The sequence below is a fragment of the Empidonax traillii genome, unplaced genomic scaffold, assembly GCF_003031625.1.
Source record: "Empidonax traillii isolate 1590-97213 ecotype Southwest subspecies unplaced genomic scaffold, ASM303162v1 scaffold55:size2822071, whole genome shotgun sequence".
Classification (NCBI taxonomy): domain Eukaryota; kingdom Metazoa; phylum Chordata; class Aves; order Passeriformes; family Tyrannidae; genus Empidonax; species Empidonax traillii.
This window is the reverse complement of record NW_020955248.1, coordinates 2,006,593-2,029,483: the sequence shown is the minus strand read 5'-3', so window position 1 is coordinate 2,029,483 and position 22,891 is coordinate 2,006,593. Positions and strand designations below refer to the sequence as shown.

At 43.4% G+C, this 22,891-nt stretch overlaps 1 protein-coding gene across 8 annotated transcripts in view; it reads right to left on the bottom strand.

Annotated features, from left to right (window-relative positions):
- The window catches only part of RBFOX2 (RNA binding fox-1 homolog 2), a 167,532-nt gene that overhangs the window by 107,259 nt on the left and 37,382 nt on the right, over positions 1 to 22,891 (bottom strand). The window contains exon 1 of one of the 8 annotated variants that reach the window (XM_027879557.1): positions 1,391 to 1,694. The exons of the other annotated variants lie outside the window; for them this stretch is intronic. Within the exon in view, the coding sequence (XP_027735358.1) occupies positions 1,391 to 1,405 (15 nt within the window). The 5' untranslated portion in view covers positions 1,406 to 1,694. Of the gene's footprint in view, positions 1 to 1,390; positions 1,695 to 22,891 lie in introns of those variants that run through there. 8 annotated transcript variants of the gene reach the window in all.

Sequence of the window (22,891 nt, the reverse complement as noted above, 5' to 3'; positions counted from 1 at the left end):
TCATCCTGCTCGTTTTAGCAGAGTAAGGAACATCTCCATTGTTTACTCCTTATCTAAAATCAGCAGCAGCATGGCTGAATTACTTCTCCTCTTGCCCCACCCACCAAACCAAGCACAAATCTTAGCTGAGCCACGGGGCCTGCCCAGTCTCTCTAACTAAAAACCAGCACCCCAACTGGGGGTCCCTCACACCAGGCTGTGACAAGAGGAAGAGCAGAGGAGGTGGACGTGCCTGCCAGCAGGGCCTGCTGGATGAAACCAGGCAAGTGTGCATACCCCTGCGCAGAGTCAAGTTACCCTGCAACAAAGATAGTGTGTGCATGTGCAAAGGAGGGGAGTCAAATCCTTCTGCCTGGGTTCCAAGGCTTGCTTTGTTGCTAAAATAAACCAGTGTTTGTTCCTGGGAGTGATGGGGAGCCGGACTCTAACAGCAGTCAGTGGCAGCAAGAGCCCCCACACTCAGTGTCAGGAACAAGGGTGGGTTTAAAAAAAAAAACAAAAACAAAAAACAAAAAACAAACCAAAAAAACAAAACCACACACCAAAAAAACCTTGGAACCCGATTATTCTTCACCTCACATATCTAGGTAAGGAACCCAAGGGCAAACTGCTGATCTCAAGGGTGCCCAGGAGCAGACAAAACTACACATAGATGACTGAGCAGTCTAAGAGAACTGACTGCTCCAGAGGCAATTCCAGTCCTTGCTCAAAGGCTGAAAATATATATGCCTTTATATAAGCTTTTACTTGGCTCGCTGGATCTATATAACACTTTACACATGTTTTCTTGTGACATTATTTTCCATACTCTACCAGAAACTTGAGTAACTGTGCCACTTCTGGAAAAACGACCTTGCATCCAACTTTTGTAGAAACAGCTTCTCTCTCCCAAACTCCAAAACTATCTATTCCCTTCCTGCTCCTCTCCTAACCTTCAGTGACCACAGATCCCTTTCAGCAGCAGTCTTTCACTACCTGGGACGTCTCTCACTAACACCAAAATCCCATAAAGCAGAGGCACATGGGTACAGTGTTATGCAACAACAACAACAAAAAAAAATTAAAATTATATATATGTATACACACACACAGCGGTCTTTCAGATGGCAGACAATGATGAGCTTTATACCAAAAATTTTGTCTCCAAGGCACCTGCCCAAAACTATTCTTTTCAGAGAAACCTATAACCACAGGAAAAACCTGCTCGATACCCAGTTAATAGTACTTGCTCGAAATATTATTTTTTACAAGGGAAAAATAGCCCACTGTGTGTAGAGGCTGCAGAGCTAAGCCCAACAGTGAAGGCCACTCACGTTAGTGCAGAGTCCTTCAGCTTTCCATTCCTTATATGTGCAAAGTGTGCAAGCCCTCACACACGCTTCCTACTCACCCAGAGGTACATCATGTTAGCCTGGGTCCTTCAAACCCAGCAGTGAGATGATCCGGCAACACAAGAGGAACTTCAGTAAGATTGTCGAGACCGAGGTTGGTTGAGGGTGGGTTTTGTGTTTTGTTTTGTTTTTTTTTTTTTTCTTAAAGAAAAAAAAATCCGAACGGCTCAGTTTGAGGCTTAGAAAGCGTCTCGCCTCCTCCACCCCCCTCCTCCAGCTCTGGCTGCTCTGCGCTCTTCTCTCGCACTTAATCTCTCTCTGGGAGTTCCCAGCCCCGTGTGTCTGTACTGGCGTGCACAGCACACACTCTGCATTCGCCTCCAGGGAATTTCTCTCTGTCATTCTGCTTCTAAAAACACAATCTCGGCCTCACAAGATTCTTGCAAGAGGCAGGGATGGGTGGGGTTAGTAATAAATGCAGCCCGGCTCCCAGTGCCGGAGAGCGCTTACTTTATAAAAAGGGATCTGTAGCCGTGACTGAGGCAGAGCGGAGCGTTGTCCTCCAAGGTCACTGGGGGTGAGGACCCATTCCCCAACCCACCCACTAATTGCTTCTCCAGGAATCATCCGTAGATGCAGGAGCCGTGAAAAGTGCCATAGGCAAGTTCTGCACGTCTTCATCTACCCCATTAGTCAACACCCCAAATTCGGTTACAATTCAGTAGCTGTATTTAATCATTAACCAGTGACAGGAATCAAGGAGCACAACTACGGGGATCCTGAAGCTAAGCAGAAAATCTGTGTGTGCCAGCCACCCTGGAACTCCCTCAGGAAAAACAACCATTGGCAGCGTGAGCTGGAGAAAAGAAGCGACACAGATAAAGGGGTTAATCTGCTTTTGCAGGTGGCTCCACATGAGTATTTTACAGACTTGCATATTGCTAAAGGGAAAGCAGCAGCTGGCTCCGGTTCCTCAGAGTGTATCGGGTTCCCACTTGCCTGGAGGCAGCCTTCCCCCCCAAGTCTGACTGGGGCAAGTGCCCTCGAAGCCTTGCGCTCCCAGCCTGCTCCAATTTCAGGATTGCAAAGCTCTGCCGGTGGGGCGGCAGCGCCGGGAAAGGCGCGCTGAGCAAAAGACACTCGCCCCAGCCACCAAGACAAGCACCAGCAAGTCCTTCCCTGCAGGAGTGAATCCTCATCCCATCCCCCGTGCCCGATGCCACAGGATGAGTGTCACCTCGCATCTCATTAATCAGTTAAACTGCTCTTCCAAACTAGGAAAACGGGTTTCTCACCCCCTTTCCTTCCCACCTCAAAATGAAGAATTGACTTCCCTCGCTGGGCTCCAAATGCAAAGTTAAAAAACAAACAAACAAAAAACCAACAAACAAAAACAAACAAACAAACAAAAAACACAAACAAAACACACACACACACAAAAAAACAACCTTGTTTTCATTGAGGCACTGGTCTCCTTGGAAATGAGTTCTGAAGAAACAGTTTTATCTCAGCTAAAGATATAGAAATACTGCTATTCCACATATCACCTCTGCTCTCTTTACTTATAGACTACTTAAATGCAACCCAGCAGGCTTTGAGCAAAGCAAGCACCGTGTGGCCTGCTGGGCTCCACACACAAGTGAAGCCCTATCTACATGGGGTGACAAATGGATGGGCCTCCAACCACAGCCAGACCAGACATCCCAGACATGCTTTGCACTCCACAGGCTCCCCTCACCTTCAGCAAGCCACAGACACACCCCAGGGCAGGCCTGTCCCAGGAACAGGCATGAACACATGGGATGCTGATGGGCTCTAAGGAAATAAATACATGACTGTCACTGCAGTCCCACATAAAACCGGGAAAAGAGGCTTATTGTCATGACCAGGAAAGACCTTCCCCGGTTCTTCGTTCGCAAAGACTGGCCATTATTATATAGCAGTCATAGGGATGTGCTAGTTAGAGACAGGCAAGACGACGCTCCATTTTCCAGCCAAGAAAATCCAGGCCCTGCTTTTCAGGGGAAGGAGCAGAAAGTCCTCCAGGAAGCTGGGATGTCACAGGGCTGTTCCACTATGGCATTGCGCAGGTCTCCATCTGTTCTCACCTTTTTGCACAGTGGGTCAGGTTGAGAAGGTGAAAAGCAATGTTCCTAAAAATCACTTATTGCACCAAAGCCTATCCACCACCGTCTCCAAAGAGTGAGGCATGTGATCCATAAACCTGTTCTCAAAGGCTCTGAGAGGAGTGAAACAGCAGCAACGCTGACATTTGCATCATGGTTAGACACTTTTGTTAACATCTCTGCAGCAGGGTCACACCAGCAGCAGTGACTAGTTCAGCCAGCCTGCAGGCTCGAGCAGACACTTCTGCACCAAATAACCTTGATGGTATTTTCAAGGTTTTCTTCTGATCCAGAATCCCAATCCAAAGATGATCTTAAGTATCATCTTAATGAAAGGTGAGATTCCTTGTGTGCAGAGGAGAAAGTGAGAAAACAAATGGACCAGGTGAGCAAACCCTAATAAATCCTGCTTCATATGTACTACCATAAAAGAACTGGAAATTACGAATGCTTAAAACTAAGCTGAAGAGTTACTATCAAGTTCCCTAATTTAAAAAAAAAAGAAAAAAAATTCTCCCCCTTCTTCCCCAGGATCTCTCATCCTTTAGATCACTCTTCCATTTGAAAACAAAACAAAACAAACAAAAAACCAAAAAACATAAACAAACAAAAACCAACAAACACCAACTTTCAGAATAAGCCTGTTCCTTAATTTCAACAACTGAGACTTGTCACAAATCATCCCAGTCAACAACAGAATCTAGTTACAAGCATCATCCCAGCAACTCCACAGCTGTGCAGGTCACATTCAGCCTCCAAATCAAAACAAGACCCATGAACCCTCCTTGAATCATCCAAATACTGCCTCAAAATTTATTTGCCACTGTTGCTACAAGGACACCATTTCTCTGTGGAAGGTATATGGGAAGATTACTGAGAACAGAGGGATGTAATACCCTTGTCCTGGAGCAGGAGCCCTGTTTGATGAACAGCAAGAGCAGGTTTCTCAACACTCAGTATTCTCAAGGGGTGAGAGGAGTACCCAGCAGGTCAGAAAAGGAGGCTGCAGGATGACTCGCTTCGACAGAGCTGATGCTTCTGCCCAGAGGCTCAAACCAACACTAAGAACATGAAGTGCATGCCCAAAACAATCCACAGTTGCAGACAGCACAGGTGGCAGTGAGGTAACCATGTTAGCCTCAGATTATAAACAAGAAAAATATTTACTTGGTCAATACAATTATTGGGGGGGGGGGGGGGGGAAGGAGGGAGGAACAACTAGGTGAATTATTAGGCCTTCTTTAAGCTTTTATTCAGACTTTTCAACTACATTAGATGGTATGTACAAAGTACCAACACAAGACATTTTTTTCTAAAAAATTTATCCTAAAAAACCCAAAAATATTCTCTGAAGAGCAAGAGGACGACAGTATGTCAATGCATCTTATTCTAGAAAGACAAGGACAGACATAACTGAGACAGGCTTCTGAAACAGGTAGCTAAGACCCTCTGCAAATGCTTTTGTCTTAATCCTAACAACACTGCTTTAAAAGATATGTGTCGGGGAACTCAGAGAGGCTGCTGTGTGTGGAAATACACATGATCTCTTAGGGATCTTTCATGTCTCAAAAAGGATTAAAAGCAGAAAGAAAAATATTTTAAAATTAATATATACCAAGCAACTAGAAAAATGTTCAGAGAGCTGCAGCCTAGTGAAATATTGGTCCCTCTTCTCTGATGGGAGGCTGTTGTGTAAATCAAAGTGAAAGGGGAAGAAAGCAGTCTGCAAAGACTTTAATGTCTGTTAGAGAGGTAAGGAAGGTCTCAGCAAGTAACAAAAGGAGAAAGAAAAAAAGGGATCAAGTAACCACCTATTTAATATTATTTAAATGTATTTGGCAAAATAACAGGCACTGATAAAAAGGAAAAAAAAAATTCTACCTGCTTCTGTACCAGTATCAAAAGCCTTAATGACATAAGAGTAATTGTGGCTGCTCAGTTATGTACATAGATTGAACCCAAAACCACTGCTGGTATATAAGTTTCAAATAAGCCAAATGCTTAAAAAACACTCTACAAGAAGTTCTAGCCTATTTAGGAGAGATCAGAGTGGGCAAATGGGGAATGGGTACAACACAGTTTCAAACTGACCTTATCTCTTTCCAGCTGATGGTGTCTCAGAGGCATATGATTTCAAATGCTCATGGATTAACATTCTAGTAGATAAAGCTCAAGACAGGGTACGAGCTGGTGTGCCTGCTACACGCTACTCAAATCACATGAGATAGCACACAGGATGAGTGGCTAGCTGAGCACCTCTTCATAACAGAGGGAAAAACCCATCTGATCAGGAATTTCTAATGCGACGACATTCACAGGAGGCATCAGGGGGCTAATGCCAAAGTACACCCTCCAAATTTCTAAATTACAGAAAACAATTTCTTAGTTCAAGAAGTGTTACATTGAAAACGAGTAAGTCCATATTAGATTCCATCTTGACAGAAAAAAGCAATCAACTGTAAAAATAGAAATTAGCATTAGCTTAGTTAAAATATTTGTGACAATTGCATTTGGATATATGTAAGGAGAATAGAGACCCAATCAGTGTATCTATGTACATACTCGGCACTTGACTGGGACCAGAGGTACGCTGGCATATTTTTCCTAGACAGACAGATTGCCTATTGGGCTTCCCTGTCACCTCCCCACACTTGAACACTTGTATATATCCTAGCAAGTGAAAAAAAAAAAAAAAAAAAAAAAAAAAAAAAAAAAAAAAAAAAAAAAAAAAAAAAAAAAAAAAAAAAAAAAAAAAAAAAAAAAAAAAAAAAAAAAAAAAAAAAAAAAAAAAAAAAAAAAAAAAAAAAAAAAAAAAAAAAAAAAAAAAAAAAAAAAAAAAAAAAAGAAAAGCTGAGAGAAGAAAATAGAAAGGAAATTAAAAAGGGGAAAAATAAAATTTACAAGGGAATCCTAACGACAGGAGGCAAAATCCATAGTTAAAGCTGGAAGACGATAATGGGTTTTTCAAAGCTTCTCAAGAATAGAAACTCCAGCAATTGCATTGATTTGCTACTATGGGGACAAGGTAGACACATTCCCAATATTGAAGAAAGAGCCAAAGGATTCAGTACGTATTTCTGTTCTATATTTGGAGAAAAGTCAGCTGTTGCAGTCTGTGATAACAAAATGCTTTCCATTCCAGCAGTAACTAAGGAAGATGTTCCAACAGCCACCCAACAAACAGCTCTGTGGTTCTCTTATCTAGCTCGAGCTTGCAAACAAAAGGGATGTACCCAGATAACAAGTGGGTTTTAACCAAACTACAGCTGTGAACATATTTAGATGTGGACACTTGGGAAGGTGTGCAGTCTGCTTTGAACTGCATCACCTGCACTTGCGGCTCTAACAAGCCCTAACTACAGTACTGACATTAAACCTGCTGCAAGGCCTAAAGTACCGCTGTGGTGCAATGGCAACCCCAAATGCAGGTTTTTCTTGAAGCCCATTATTATTAAAGCCCTGCTGCTGCTAGCCGAGCTCGGCCAGCTTCTGTCATACCAGAAGACTGCATCAGGAAAGCAGTGCTACAGGGGAAGGCACCAATACCAATTTTCACAGCATCTGAACTTTCCTAGAGGCATCCATGTTGGAACTCTTCCACTAATGAGAGCTAAAATAACAGCCCAGTGCTGAGCAGAGTGAAAAATGAAATGGAGTCTGATAACAGAATGTTTGCAGAACAAAGATGCCAGTGGAAAGCTACTGGTAGGGAAGTGCAAATTAACCTGGGTACCTGAACACATTTGGGAGAGCATTCAGGATACATGAATGAAAAACAGTGATCATAAAAATATCTACCCTGATGTTTAATAAGGCTTCCTGGCAACCTTACCTGTAAAACAAAACTGTAAAATATTTTTAAATAGGCTGAACTCTAAAATAAGATTATTCTTTTATGGTTATTAAGTGCTATTGAATTTACATGTTCATCTTCACCTTACAGTTTTCCATGGTTCGGGAGCGGGAGAGAAGGTACTCCAAGGTTGGGGCAGGTTCAAGAGAGAAATTTAATTACAAACCAAAGGAAAACAGTGACTTTCACAGCCAACAGCCAGACTGAACTCTCGTATTTTATGCGGAAGCTGGGTTTAGACTGAGCGTGAAGACTCAGACCATTGTCCCACCACTAACCACTACAAACGTTTCAAGAACCATCTACAAAAGGTCTGACTGGAAGATGGGAACTGTGACATCTTCTGCAGCACCCAGAGGGAAGTTTCTCCAACTCAGTGGCTGCTTTCTGTGGCTTATCTGACTCTGGCAGAAGGTCCTGGTAAGAGAATAAGGGAATCAGACTCCTGCTGGCTGTGGGTTTGGGCTTGCCTTGTGTCTTGCCGGTTTTTATTTGGTTTGATTGGTTCACTTTTTTTATTTGGGGTTTGTTTTGGTTTTTTTTAAAGAAGATTAGAAATGGGGCTGGAAGCTATCTGGGGAGAAGCACAGAAGGCAGCCCTGGGCACACATGCAGTTCCTATGGAGATAAGAGAATCTTCTTTGAGGTTGGTTTGCTCCTTTGGGTGCCACTGGAGACTACCCTGGCGGCAGAGTACTGCTCATTTGCAAAGACTCCCTCTGCTCAGGATCCTGGCATTATCTATGAATATCAGAATTTCTGAGCCACAAGGTAGATTTCCTCTTAACATCCGAAAGGACTCCAGGAAGCCTCTTTCTGCATTATCCTGTTTATGAAAGGAAGCAAGATTACAAAGTGCATACAATAAATCACCCAGAAAAAAATACCACAATCCCTTTCAGATGTTTTGCCAAGCAAATAAGCCAAACACTGGCATATTACAAGGGAAGAAAAAAAAAAAAAAAAGGCCATTTTGATATAGAGCAACCCATTTCATTACTGGAAAACTGGATTCCTGCAGGTATGGTTCAGCTACACAGCAAGAGGCTTCTGAAAAGATACTACTTATTTAAAAGCAAACTATCAAGGGCTAGTTTATGTTCCACAAAAACCAGAAAGCCTGGAACAATAAAACACCTTGATATGCAAACAAACCCAACAATTTTCAAGGACTGTCCTGCTACTGACTTCACATAGTAATTAAACTTAAGTCCTTAAATAAACTTCAGGAGATCTCAATTCACAGGCTTATCATTCAACGGGGGAGGGAAGAAAAATGGATCCCAAGAAAAGCTTTTTTGAGTTTGTTTGGTATTTTCCTCCCCTCACAACTATGCTCAGGAGCACCACTGTGGAAGGCACTGTCAATTCTTAAAGAGAAAAAGCTCAGCAATACACTTTTAAACTAAAACCAAGAACACCCACATCCACAAAACCAAACTGTGAACCCAGGGTATTCAAAGTTAAATGCTCAAGAGCATGTGAGCATTTAGATGTAAGGAATTCTTACTGCTCTGGTATACTGGTTTGGGCATTCATCTGCAGAAACAGAATGATGATGCAGCCACTCCCAGGATACAGCAAACATGAGTTTGGCAGCCAAGTGGGAATTTCCATGAATTATACCTGTCAGTCTTACTGTGGTGGACCAGGAGCGAAGCCTGCAAACCCCAATAACTTCGGAGGAGATTCTAGCAAGCCCTGTGTTGCCACACCAGGCTTGATTTTGCAGCTGTATCTTCTGCAATTCTGTCATACCTGGATCTAGTCTAAACTCCATACTGAATTGACATATAGAAAATATATTTAGGTACTTGTAAGAGGGGATCAGAATAAGCTCTAATCCTGGTATTTAAATTTATACTTTTTAAAGTTTAGTTAATAATAACTGCCCTAATATCTTCAGTAGTAATGTAAAGAGCACAAAGTTTCATCTCCCTTCAATTTTTCCATATGTAGCAGAAAATTATTAGACAGTATCAAACTCCAACAAAAGTCTATTTTTAGTGTCAAATCAGGAGTAAAATGTCCAACTGAACTGATAAAGGGCAGAAAGATCCTCTCTGCCCTACACTAAATAGGGTACTTCTATGATTGCAGACTCTGGAAGGGGAAGTCATAAATAAATTAATAATAAATTAATTGAAAAGTAATAAATAAATTAATAATAATAAGAAAAGGCAACTCAGCTCCTACATCAACGATTCATCTTCTTATAGTTCACAGGGGAAGTTATACCAAAGGATGAACTGATGCTATCCAATTCAAGGTGTGAGATTTCACACGGCAAGACAGAAACCACTTCCAAAACCTCATCAATGGAGCTACAGCACCATTACATCATTTTTTTGTCTCCGTGCTTACCACATCAAGTGGCCGTACTGCATCAGCAATTCAGCAGCACAACCCAGCAAATTACAAAAGGATATGAATATGAGAGTATTGTAAGGTAGAGAAAGAGGAAGACCAGGGCATAAGCTCTCTTCCCTGGACCACACAGTTTATTAATATTTGGCTTAGGCCTGCTGGTGATAAAGGGGAATACAGACGGAGAGTAATACCATCCTGCAGAAAGGGACTTCTCCTGGCTTGTTTGTGCAAAGGAAGGTTAACAATGTTAGCGAGTTATTCAGGAAGTAATGGATACCCTCTCGCCCTGAGCAAATTCCTTTTCAATAACAGTAGTAATTTCCTAGGCAATACAACTGTATCAAGGCATAATGGCTACTGTATTTATCTAGAGGCCCTGTACTGCTCGGATCTAATTTACTATGGTGTGAAAAGCAGTTTACAAATCCTGGGATAGTAAAGTTACTGGAGACAGGAATAAAATTCTATCCTGTATCGCTTGGTTTGAAGACAGGGTTTTAACATCCCTTTTTAAGAGCATAAAATGCATTCTCTCCAACTTAGAAAGACTCAAAGACTAATAAGCCCCAGAAGTAAACTGCAAATACACCTATGAGAGGGAAGAAATCAGCTTAGCAAATACTACATTCTGTGTATTTTTTTATCCTTACTGTCACAGCTGCTTTATTTCTTCTTTTATTCTAATAACATTCTTTCATTTGACCCTCTGAGAAGAAAAATAATCCGTGACATTACCTAGCAGCCTTATGTACCTAATGAAGACAAAATAGCTGAATGTCTGAAGTACGGCTTCACTATGGGGAACGGCACAAGTATATAACCAGCAAGGAAGAACGGAATGACTGCAGCTAATGAAGAGGTAACACCAATAACCACTGAATGACATCTCCTGAGAAACAACAAAACTAAACTGCTAAAAGACTTTGGTGGAACACAGCATCAACCTGAGATAAGTACGGGTGGGTGGAAAGAGACCAAACACACGTGTCAGGGACTGCAGATACTTCCATTCCGTAACGGTGGTTAAGAAATCCCAGGCAAAAATCGCCATTAACAGAACTAAAAGCAAAATATTGCAGCAGGGGTATTGGCAGTTGTCAAACCACACAAAGGAAAGGCAGACTGTTCAAATGTAAAAGGCATTAATAAAGCTGAAGACAAGAAGTATAACTAGATATAAAACAGAGGAAGATTTCTAGATGGCAGAAATGCTACTGGAACAATTTAGTTATAGATTACAATACCCCAAAACGATCAGCAAAGGTCAGTTGTCAGAAAAGCAATTCTGCTTCTGATCTCATTGAGAGCAAAGCAGTCCTTAACCATACCTGCACCACCACCATCCAGCTGGATTACTCTCATGGCTGCAGCAAACAGCTCACTCCATCTGACTGGTCCCTCGGGGAATTATGAGCATAAGACAATTTAGAAGAGTGTGTGTATGTAAAGAATAACTGCACTACTGTTCTCCTGCTTCGTAAGCAAAAGAGAATCCATTCTTCAAAGTCTTTTTAGTGTATATATTTAATATGGGACTTACAAGGAGGCATATGGATAGATACCTACCTGTATCTTTTAACAGGGCATTTTACCATTCCGCAGATCTCACATGCAGCAATTACTAGAAACACACAGAGTTTGCAACATGGGATGTTCCAGCAAACTGGCACTTGAGTCGACTGATGTACTTGAATCAGGAGGATTTTGGCTCTCGCAGAAGCAGAGCAGCTATAGATCCGGTCTTCAACATCAGCGCAGTCTATGCGGGTCACACACTGTGACCTTCAAACACCTTCAGCTGAGCTCGCATTAAGGCTGTTCCACCTTCCCTTCTTTCCCCCTCATCCAACCATGAACAAAAAAAAAAGAAACAAAACCCCAAAAAACAAACAAACAAACCCAAACCAACCAATCAAACAAAACCAAACAAACAGCACTGTAAATTCCCTTCCATTGCATTTTCTGATCAAATCCTGGCAAAATTAGACTCTTCCATTAGTGATTGATCGCAACTTTCTTAGTCTTCCAATCCCTTTCTAAGGCAGACACACTGAATGAGTAGGAACTCATTCACACTGAGTTTAGATGAAATGAATGGTTTGACTTAACTATGGCTAGTCAACATGAGCATTTATTGTGTCCTAGGTCCTATGCAATACATTCTCATCTTATCCTAATCCAAATTTCAGCTCTGAAGTGTAGCCATACCATCTGACAGCTATTGTAACTGCTAGAGAAGCTACTCACTCAGATAACAAAGCAACAATAATACATAAATTCCTCCCTGTTCCCAAATTTCCAGAAAGCAACAGTAACCAGAACAATCTTTTTTCATTCTTGTGTGACCCGAAGAATGCACGTTTCCTTTCAGATAAAGGCCTTGCTATGGTTATCTAATGCTAATGTCACTACAAACTGGATTAGAGACGCCCAGAAACCTCGAAATACGTACAAGGATAGTCAGTTGTATCCAAATTCTAAGTCTGAAGGAAATCAAATGCTCCAAATTGCGCCTAATGTAGTTAGGTTTGCCCTTTAGGTAGCATAGACCAGTAAGAACATATTACACAGTGATTAGATTAATTCTTGAGTGAAATTCAGATGGCTGGCTCTATCTGTCTATTGTGTCAGTATATTTCAAATTATTTCAGAGACGATCCCTTTTCCCAAACTCTTGCTCCACAGCAGCAGCTGCTCAAGAAAAACAGCAGTTCTCTGTCTGGGGTGAAGTTGGCAGCAACTGGGGACAACGCTGCTGTCAGAGTTCAGCTCCCAGTTCTGAAATGCCATTCTACTGGAAATACCAAAGAGCCTAAATCTAGCTACATATACCACGGGATGTAAAATATCTCTATCTCAGCTTTCAACAGAAAGCTCCGGAGTCTCATGACATTTACTCCTTTGGCCCCTGTCAGTCTTTCTCCAGACCCTGCAAAGGATCAGAGCTAGCTGCCATAAATGGCTGGAAAACAAGATGTTCTCCAAGCACTTGGAAATGAGCAGCACTGTTTTAGCTTAGGGAGACTATGGCAAGGAGCCAGGGTGACAGGTGCCCCAGAAATAGAGATGACGATCAAACTGTTGCCGGCGTTAGCCACTGCTGTCCTCCTGGCCTGTAAGAAAGGATAGCCCAGGTGTAGCAGGGACGAGGGACCAGAAAAGGCAAAGATGCATTTGCTGGCAGTACTTGAAGTCTCTCCTCAACGAAATCCAGCTGCAAAGGAATTTCAGTGGGTCTCATTAGATACAATCCTACTGTTCAACCTTTATTAAGCCTGGCAGCAAGTCAGTTTTGTGCAGTTTCAGAGTGCAGCTCATCAAAATCCACAGGCACCAAAAGAGTTAAAAACACAGATTGCTGCTAAAACTGCCAGGAGCTACAAACCTGCTACAAACCTTCTCCTTTGTGGGGCAGAAGCAACTGAATCCACTCCCCAACAATTGGTTGGCCTTTGGAAGCAGAGGCGGGAGGTCGTGGGGGACTGCTCCCCTCCCCCAAGTAAATAGCAGCACAGCATCTGCTCAGGTTTTCAGTTAAAATCAGTGAGACAGTGCTCATGATTTTAGCAGCAGCCTCTGGAGACAGGAGCCTCTGACCTTTATCAGGAAGAACATCCTTGTCCTCTAATCACAGACTTCCTGGAAAATGCAATCTAGCTGGCAATTAATATAGAATGGAGGGGGGTGGAAAAAGCCTCATAACATCAAATTACCACTGCAAAAACTTTTAAATACTTCCCCCACCAAAAGGCAGAAGAATTCAAGCATGTTCTCACAACCCATCTTGTTCCCATAAGCATTGTTTAACAGTACTTACTAAAAAAATTTTCTCACCTCTCCCTCCACCAAAAAATCCTGGCCCCCCTCCACCCCCCGAGTTTTGCAGATGTTGCCTGCAGCAGCACAGCATTTTACTGTGAAAGCTTCAACACAGGTGTACAGAGCATGACCTGGGCAGAATTACATGTGCCATTTCCACTGGGAAATCTAAGAGACTTATTAAGCCAGGACAGTGCCGATTAATCTACTAATGGAATGAATCAGAAGTGTGTTCCTGGCCCTTTCCCTTTCACATCCCAAAGCCTCAGGGGAGCTGAAACCATCTGGCAAATGCCTGCTCCGAGCAACATTATGCCACTGCTGGAAATACCTCTCCCTTAATACTAAGACGAATGAAACCATCTTCCATCCACCAGCTATTCTCGGGAGCATCTGCGTAGCTCGCTGAGGTAGTCTGCTTGCACACAGCATCCTTGCCCAGCCAATGCAGAGCTGCTCACTCACCATGCAGGAGAAGTCAGCAGAACAGAAAGCGATCCCATTCATTTACTCGGGGTCCTGCTGAAGCAGCCGGACTGAACGGGATGGGGAAGCGGTTGCTGCATTCAGGGTAAGGCACACGGGCTGCCCTTCCACAGCAGATCCCAGCCCAGGGAAGCACTCTCCCTGCCCAGACTGAGGAAATGCTTCCCCCGAACTCTCTCAGTCCTTTCCTCGTGCAGGGGGAGTTCAAGGAGGGGGTTGTTTATGTTAATTTAAAAATAACAATAATAATCTCTCCTCTAAACACATTCGTAATGGAGATCTGACCAGAGAGCTTAAAGGGAAATCAAGGCACCAAACTGCTCCAAGGTTCATACATGACATATATTATTACTGTGAGACAGAGGGAAGGACTGACTCAGAGATGCTGAATACCCTGCACCCTTTGAGTAATAAGCAAGCTCAGGAAAAAACAGAGCTGAGGCAGCTGTCAAAAAGAAAGGAACTCTGGCACTTTTAAGATCATGCAGGAGCAGAGGAGCCTCCTATCTTATCTTACAATTTAAACATATCACAAAAAAAAAAAAAAAAAAAAAAAAAAAAAAAAAAAAAAAAAAAAAAAAAAAAAAAAAGAGAAAGAGAAAGGCCCAAGACAACAGCAGTCATGTGGCTGTGGAACAATGTAGATGGTAACAACACTTGACTGTCACAAAATAACCCAAATACAGGGAAGAGGAGACAAGAGGTCCTCCATGCTCAGTGCTCAGAGACAGCACAGAGCATGTTTAGACAAACATCCATCAGGAATTGCCTAACTTGTTATTACAGACTCCTAGAAACTGCACCTCTGGTCCCCTAAATTACTGTTCCACTGCTTCACTACATTGAATCAGAAAATGTTGGTTTACCCCATAATATCCAATTTAAGCCTTCCTTGATGCAAATTAAGCTGTCTTCAATGGACATAGTAAATAATCAATCCCCATCCTCCATACTTTCTACTTTCTTTTTTAGAAGAAGGAACGAGCTTGGTATTTTCCTTCTATGTCAGGTTCCCTGAGCCTCTGTTTCTTGTTTTTCCCTGGACTATTTTCAGATTTTGCCTTTGTATTTCCTGAAATGCCTAAAAGTAGGTACAGTGCTCCCCTTTCTGCACCAAGCTGTAAACAATAACTACCTTCTGCAGTTACTTGACACACCTGTAAATGCATTCCAGGTTTGCAAGATCACAGAAAACAGAACCAAATACCCAGTCTTTTATTTCCTACTACCCCAGATCTTTCCTCAGTTATTACTTCTTAGCCAGTAAAGTCTCCATTTTGTATTTCCTTTTTAATACAGCTTGGTTTTGTTTAATTTCACATTGTTGGATTTCAGGCCATTTCTGCAATTTACTGTGATCTTTCTGATGTCTAATCCTGCTTTCCAACAGCTACCAGCCCCTGCACATACACATATTCAGTCACTGTTTTATTACCCTGATGTTTGATGACCAGTACAGAACAGCAGAGCAGCCAGGCCAGACCACGTTAAGACTCCAGATCACACACGCAGAGACAAGGATGATATAATTGCTCCACATACGGTTTTCCAATGAGGCACTCAGCCCCTTCTTAATTTCACCTTTCATTTGCCTAGTTTATGTAAAGGTCATGTGGGACTGGGTCCAAAGCCAGTAGCTTTCTCCATCTGCCAGGCCTGCTGCCATGTCAGAGGAAAAAACCTAAATTGATCTGACATGATTGGCCCTTAATAATTAGCAGTGTATGTCTGTTGGTGCCTTAATTTCCCTTAGTAAAGGATATGACCATAAGCATCTGATGTTTTTCAGCATCTTCCCAGGTTCTGTATCTACACTGACCAGTTGAATTTCTTGGCATCTCTAGCCTCCTTTAAAAGAAAAACTAGGATGGGAGAATAATATTTATTCACACACACACACACGTGCGTGCACACACACACACACACACACACACACACACACACACTCTTCGTTCACTTAAAAGCTGCGAGATTTCATGATGTGTGGAATACACACTGGAGAAAACCCACCACTCCAGTGCAGCCTCTGTTGCTCGAAAGAGGAGACCATCCTGCGGTGCCTGCTGAGCAGCAGCAGTGCTGTGCAGCACCGTGCCTCTGGATCAAACCAGCTCAGGCCAGGAGCCTGCCCAAGCCAGCAAACCCTACAGACTGCCTGCTCAGGCTCCCCTCTAAAAGCAGCTCTATTAGAAGCACTCCTCCTCAAACATCTCTCCTGTGTGTCCCCTCTGCTCACTCCAAGACATTTCGGAACAGATCAAAGACTTGCATAATGGGAACCTTTTCCACCTTGACTCTGGAAAGAACTAAGTGTCAGCACAGGTCCCGTGAAGGAGCTGTCTGTGCCCTCCCTGGATGCTGCCCGTGCTGGGTTCAGGCAGTGCCCTCCATCCTCTCCCCACCCCTCTGAACAAGACTTCCCTCGTCCAGAACAGAACACGCGAGGAGTCACCCCCAAACGCTCGCGGGGGACGCCAAGAGGTCGAACCTCCTCTCCCCTCTCTCCCTGCTGTCCCACAGCCCGGCTGGAGGGCCGCGGCAGGACGGGCGGGGCGGGGCGGGGAGCGCTGGCCGTGCGCCGGCTGCCCTCTCCCGGCAGCCCAGCGCCAGCGCCGCCCCGGCATCACCCCCGCACCCCCTGGCCCTCCCGCTTCCACGGCACGGCACGGCACGGCAGACGAGGCTCCGAGAGCCTGGGCTGTCCACCAGCAACGTGCTGGGAAATTTATTGGTGCCTACAAACAACAGCTGCGCAGGTATTATTTGAGGGGAAAAAAAAATACTAAGTCCACATAAGCTGTTTAAATTTTCTTCTGTGATTTCGTTTGTTTTGGTTTTGTGAGTTTTTCTTCCAGTTAAGAAGAAAACCCTCACTCATGTGGTGACAGTGCAGCTGCACAAGCTGAGGACCCCAAGCCCCTCTTCACCCAGAGCTTCAAAACCACTTCGGTTTCAAGTTAAGAGCTGCACAGAAGAACTTTTTCCTCACAAAACATACCTAAAGCAGGGGCTTGTTGCCACAGGATGTTGCGGATGCCAAAGATTTAGACAAGCTCAGAAACCGTTTAGAAAAAATTCAATAAAGAAAAAATCTATGACAGGTGACTTGGACAAAAAAAAAAAAGAGAAAAGAATAAAAATCTATGGCCAGGAAATCCCAAAGCCACAGGATTGCTTAAAGAGCGCAGAGGAGGGGAAGTATCACCGAATCTTGGCGCTGCTCCCTCTGCTTTAAGTACTTGCTATTAGACACTGTCAAAGCCAGAGCACTGGAAGGCAGAGACCTTCTGTCTGACCCAGAATAGCTGCTTTCATAGCCTTAACAGGATACCATATCTATCACCAGGCTGTTTTCTCTGCATCATTTGGTTTTGGTCCTCCAACTGATCCTTTTGCAGACTACTTCTAACATGCGCCACACTAGCATAATCATTCAGCAGGAAAAATCTAAACAAGATGCTGTCCCTCTTGCCAAAGGAACTGAGGGTCTTGGGAGTCTCCAAGACTCTTGCAGACATTGGGTAACACTCCAATGGCCAAAAACTACATCACATAAGAAAACGTGGTGTCCTGGTCCTTTCAAAGGATGACTCACACCTCCTCTCTTTAACCCCAAGCAGAGATGAGAAATTGCTTGAATCAGAGGACTCAAACATGAGAGGAATTCGTATTACATCATCCAGCCCATTTCCTGCCAACGCCTTACAACCCCAGCTTTGGCCGGACTATTCATCAGCAAGGTATTTGTTACTTCCCTTGAGAAGCTGTTTATAGGACTTAAGGAGCTTACTGTCAGGAAGTCTTCCCATGTATCTGAATTAGATGCACTCCTTAACTACCTCTCCTCATACAACTTTTCTCCACGTGGTTACTTATTCTCTCTTGTTATTGATTAGGAGAAAGGCATGCATTGGTATGGATGCTGGATTGTTTATGGAAGGTATTCAGGGTTTTGTAAGGAAAGGATCCCCCACCTTGTATTCAGAGAGGCTAGGAAGGCAGCAGACATGAGGGAAAAGGGGAATAAATATACAGCCAGAGTGGTCTGTTTGCAAGACTTGTGTCAACTGCAAGACATCGTGTTTCCTGTATTATTTATGGATTTTGATGCTAGGAAATCAGCTAAACAAAGGAAAGGAGAGATTTAGGGGAAATGTGGCCAATATAAGCAGAGAGACTTGGTTCAGAGGAAAATTTCAGAAAGCAGGTTTATATCAAGTTAAGTTATTTAGCGGTATATGTTTTACACTTTTTTTCTAATCCCACTTCTTTTATCTTTCCTGTAGCTTCTTCTGGATATAGTTTGGCCTTGAGAAAACAAGGAACCACTTCTTTGTGCTTCAAATGATCAACCAAGTGTCTGGCTAAGACAGTTCTGGATTTAGGGAAGACGTATCACTAGATTAGTCTCAGTAGATCTTACCTGTCCTCTTCCAATTCATCCTTAATTGTTTCAACTTCAATCTGCACACTCTGTTCTCTATTTTCCTTCTCAGACATCACAATTTACATTGCTTTACCTTGCTCTCTTCCACTCTATCAACACTTTTTTACCTTTGAATGTGCTCAGAGTTCTAAGCAGTGTGGGATGCAATCCAGTAGAGGATCTCTCAAGCTCCTCCTCTCCTGCAGTGTTAAATGGCTTTCCATCTCAGCATATCTGGACTCTCCCACACTGTTCATAGCTTAGTGAAGCAGTAACACCCCCAGCAGTTACCCCACTACACACCTTTGAACCCCTCTGTGTGCAGCTGCCTTGCAGATGCTTCCCATCTCCTGAATATGTTGGACATTTTTGCCCAGACCACATTCTCTGCAATGAAGCTCGTTATTTTCTATGGAACACTGCAGTTCGGTCAGGAACAGAATATCCCTTCAGTCCTGTCTAGTACAGGGTGAAAACATTTCATTGCTTGCCTGAAGATAGGCTGTAGGAGCCAGGACACAGCAGATTTGGCAGCCTTACCCTAATTCACCTCATTTTAAACATAAGGAAGATGTTTAGAACAGTTTCCCCTCATTGGGATGGTCCCATCACAAATTTTGGGTTGATTGCTTTCAAGCAAAGAGGGACTCCTCAAAAGCATTAGGAACACCAAGCCAGGTCTTCATTTCATGGAGGACCTCACGTGCTTCCTGAGCTTTGTGCTGGCTATTTACTCGAGGAGGAAGGTGTCCCCCCAGTTTAAAAATTTGTGTTAAATACACTCTTCAAACTAAGAGTATAAGTAACAAACAAACCAAAAATCCACAAATCACTCTCCTTTATAGGTCCTGAATAACTTAACACTTCCACTGCCATCATCTCAGATAACATACACATTAGAGAGATCTTCATAGTCAGTGACAAGCAGGAAAACAAATTAAAAATCAAAACACTTTTCAGGAACACTACTTATATTTAAACTCTTGAGACATGACTTCTTTGTTCCACAGCTGACGAAATACAGTACTGGAGGGACCATGGCTGGTGCTATCATGGTACAAGTAAAAACAAACAAGTGCCCAAAACATTTTCCTCTGGATCCCTCCTGGAGGGAGCATGTCTTGCTTCATGGCAAGAGCATCTCAGTCTGTTGATACTAAGCCAAGTGAATTTTTGGTGGTTATCCTAATCCACGCTGAACCTCTCAGCTGCTAATCAAGTTGTGACAATATCCCAATTCACCCTTCATCCACAGGATGGAGAAGAGGAAGATAGGTGAAGGGGTCTCAGACCCCACAGATGAGCAAGGACAGAGGCTTCCCCCTCTGAACTCTGTGCTGAGATCCCTGCTGCTTGCTGCAGAGACCACCAATGGGAGCAGCAGTGCCTCTGTGCATCCAGCTTCAACAGGAAGCCTGGTGACCTGCTGTCCCACCTCCCTATGGGAGCTCACACACCCCCTTCATATCTCAGGATGAAGCGCTTCCTTGCTGAACTCCTCACATCTGGAGGGACCGGGCAAAGAAAACAAACAGGGGGGAAAAAGCAACAGGAGAGGTTTCCTGTTCTCACAGACTGCCACCACTGCAGATCAGCTCCCCCAGCTCAGCTTGTAGCCCCAGGGAAGCGAGCACATACATCCTCCTGCAGCCTACGATGCCCCAACAGATATCCCAAAGCAGCAAGTGAATAAAGACCCAGGGGAACAGCCTGACAATTGGAGAGGATTTAACAGCATTTCACCTTAAGCTTGAACTCAAACCGAGGGGATACTGATAAAGCTGTTCCTAGCAGTTGCCATGGGCACCCACACTACTTTGGGCTGCAGTCTCATCTACATACATGAGAACAACAGGTCAGACTTGGTGAGTGCTCAGATGGAAAACCAGTCACTGAAATTAAGCTGTTGAAGGAAGTGTCACTTCTGATAGGTAACGATGTTTCCACCACATTAGCACCAAGCCAATGGCCCAGTTTGATTTAAGAATTGTACTCAGAAGTACAAGCTTTTAAAAGAGGCTTCAAACCAATATCCTAACCGGTTGTGATAGCTGAGGATCACTTTCCATAACAGAAGAGGTATAATAGCTCTAACATCCTGACCCAGTTCTGATGTGTGCAATTACCTCCTGCTTCCATAAACTCTCTCTCCTCCTCTCTTCCCTTCAGTGGCAGCTAAACAAGGTGTTCTTGCTCATTTTGCTTCCTGTTGGGGAACAAAATTATTCTGTGCAGCTGCCAAATTCTGCCACATAAGTGCCAGCATTCATCACTCTAACAAATCTCAGATATCATGTCTAATACATTTGGACATAAAAAACACTAGAGCAATACAACATAGGTCTTGGCTATATACAAAATGAGCTGGCACAGTCAGCGTGGAATAGCTTTTTGGAAGGAGCGTATGTATACTTGATGAGTTCGTCTGTATGTAAAACTATATCAGTGTAGCTGTACCAGTCATTTTCCATGTTGAGACCAACTCACGGTACCTCAGAGCTGTTTGTCACAGCCTGGGAAATGAAGCAAGGAAGTCTTGGTTCACTGCATTTTAGGCAGGCACTCGCATTACAAAAAAAGAAATACCACTTTGCTGGCAGACCCAACAGAGAGATGAAGAACTGAATAGTCCCCAGAGAATAAGCTCTCCTCACCAAAAGACTTGGTTCTCATCTCAGTTAGCAATGTTACACTACTGCTTCCCTTATTTTCCCTTTACAGAGGGCTTTGTCCTAGTTCAGGGGAGAAGGAAGGGCATCTGCCATTCCTGAATGTGCGTTAGACATCCACAGAGCAAACCTTGAATTTTTGAGAACAGTCCCAGAGGGCTTTCCAGATCCTGACATGGCTGCAAGATAGATCCAGTAATGCAACACTTCAGCAGTAGAAAGCCTCTTTTTTGGCAAATTTACACAATAATGATTTAGCACACATGCTCCCCAGGGCCTATCACCACGAAACATCCGGTAAGGCAGTGCTTTGGCAGGGCAGGTGAGGAACAAGGGGGCTGTGCAACAACCCAGAGCTTTGGGTTATCATAAAGCAATCACACAACACCAGAATTATGAAAGAGACAGCCTCAATATGAACCCTACCTCATATGCTTCAGTGCTGCTGCTGCCCATGCATGATGATGACAGAAAGCTTAAATTCTTAGGAGAAGATACAAAAAAAACCTCCATACTGGAGACCTAAGCATTTCCAAATGGCCAAAGCAAGGACTCAAACCAACCACACATTTCCACTGGCAGGAAGAAAACCCACAATAATCTGGAACCATCTGGGTATGATTTAACCACTAGGGGGTGTAAAAAGAGCATAGTGAAAGGTTTGCAGACTGCAATTAACGGTATTTAGAGCCTGAAGGAACGAAAAGGACATTCAAACAAGGGAAGGAGTAGGATGCTACATAAAGTGAAAGAAAGGGCAAGTTATATCCACAGAATTTCTGGCAGGACTCCTGCGGTCACCAGATGAAAAGCCCTAAAAATAAGCTCTGCTTTGCCACTTCTCCTTAAGAAAACACTGTGGGAAAAAGCACAGTCCAAGTATTTACAATAAATAACTGCAATGGGAAACAGCAAGACACACTGACTTACCCTCACCAGCTCAAATCCAGCTCCTAATTTGAGGAAATCCAACACAATTGCTCCTACATCTCATAATTACTTTGCTACAGGGTGAGGATCCCTACACATATTCCCACACCACTTCCTCCTTTCCCATTGCAAAAAGGCAGGTGATGGATCAGCCATTCCCGACTCTTCCACACCAGCCCCGGCCTGTGGCAACAGAAGACTTCTTTTCCTGCTGCTATCGAGTTAGAGGCTCCCAATCAGATTAGCTAAAAGCCTTGAAACCTCATTAGTGAAAACCAGATCTGAATTTAAGCTGCTTCAGGGACACAAGCAAGACAGAAGGACAAACACTTACCACAGATCAAAATGTTGTCAAGAGTAGGAAGAAAAAACAAAACAAACAAAAAACACAACAACAACAAACCAGCCAAAAATATTTTTTCGAGTATTTGCTAAATGAAAACACGCAAGTTAAACTGAAGCTGTCTGTCCTCCAAGAAAACTCCATAAAGCTACCTGCCATCTTAAATACACACACTTGCTAACATTCATTATTCCCTGTGCTCACCCACACAGAGCCCTCCAGGGCTGCCCAGGCTGTAATTCTCATTTCACGCCCTGGCTGTTGTAGAGCTTCCTGTGCCCATCTCTGCTGATCTGGTGACCTGCCAGTAACAGCAGTTCTGGACTTTCAAACCAGAAGAGTTCTTACAGGACAAGAAAGAGGAAACCTGTGAAGTGGGACATACTGGTACATACCAAAATAAAACATCCCTAAATGGGCAGGTAAAATTAAGCACAAAACAGGGTGCAGAGGGTGCCACCAGAATGGGAAAGCCAAAAGCAGATACGAACCACTTTAAGGATCTGAGACTGGCTCTGCCTCTTAATCTAGCTTACCT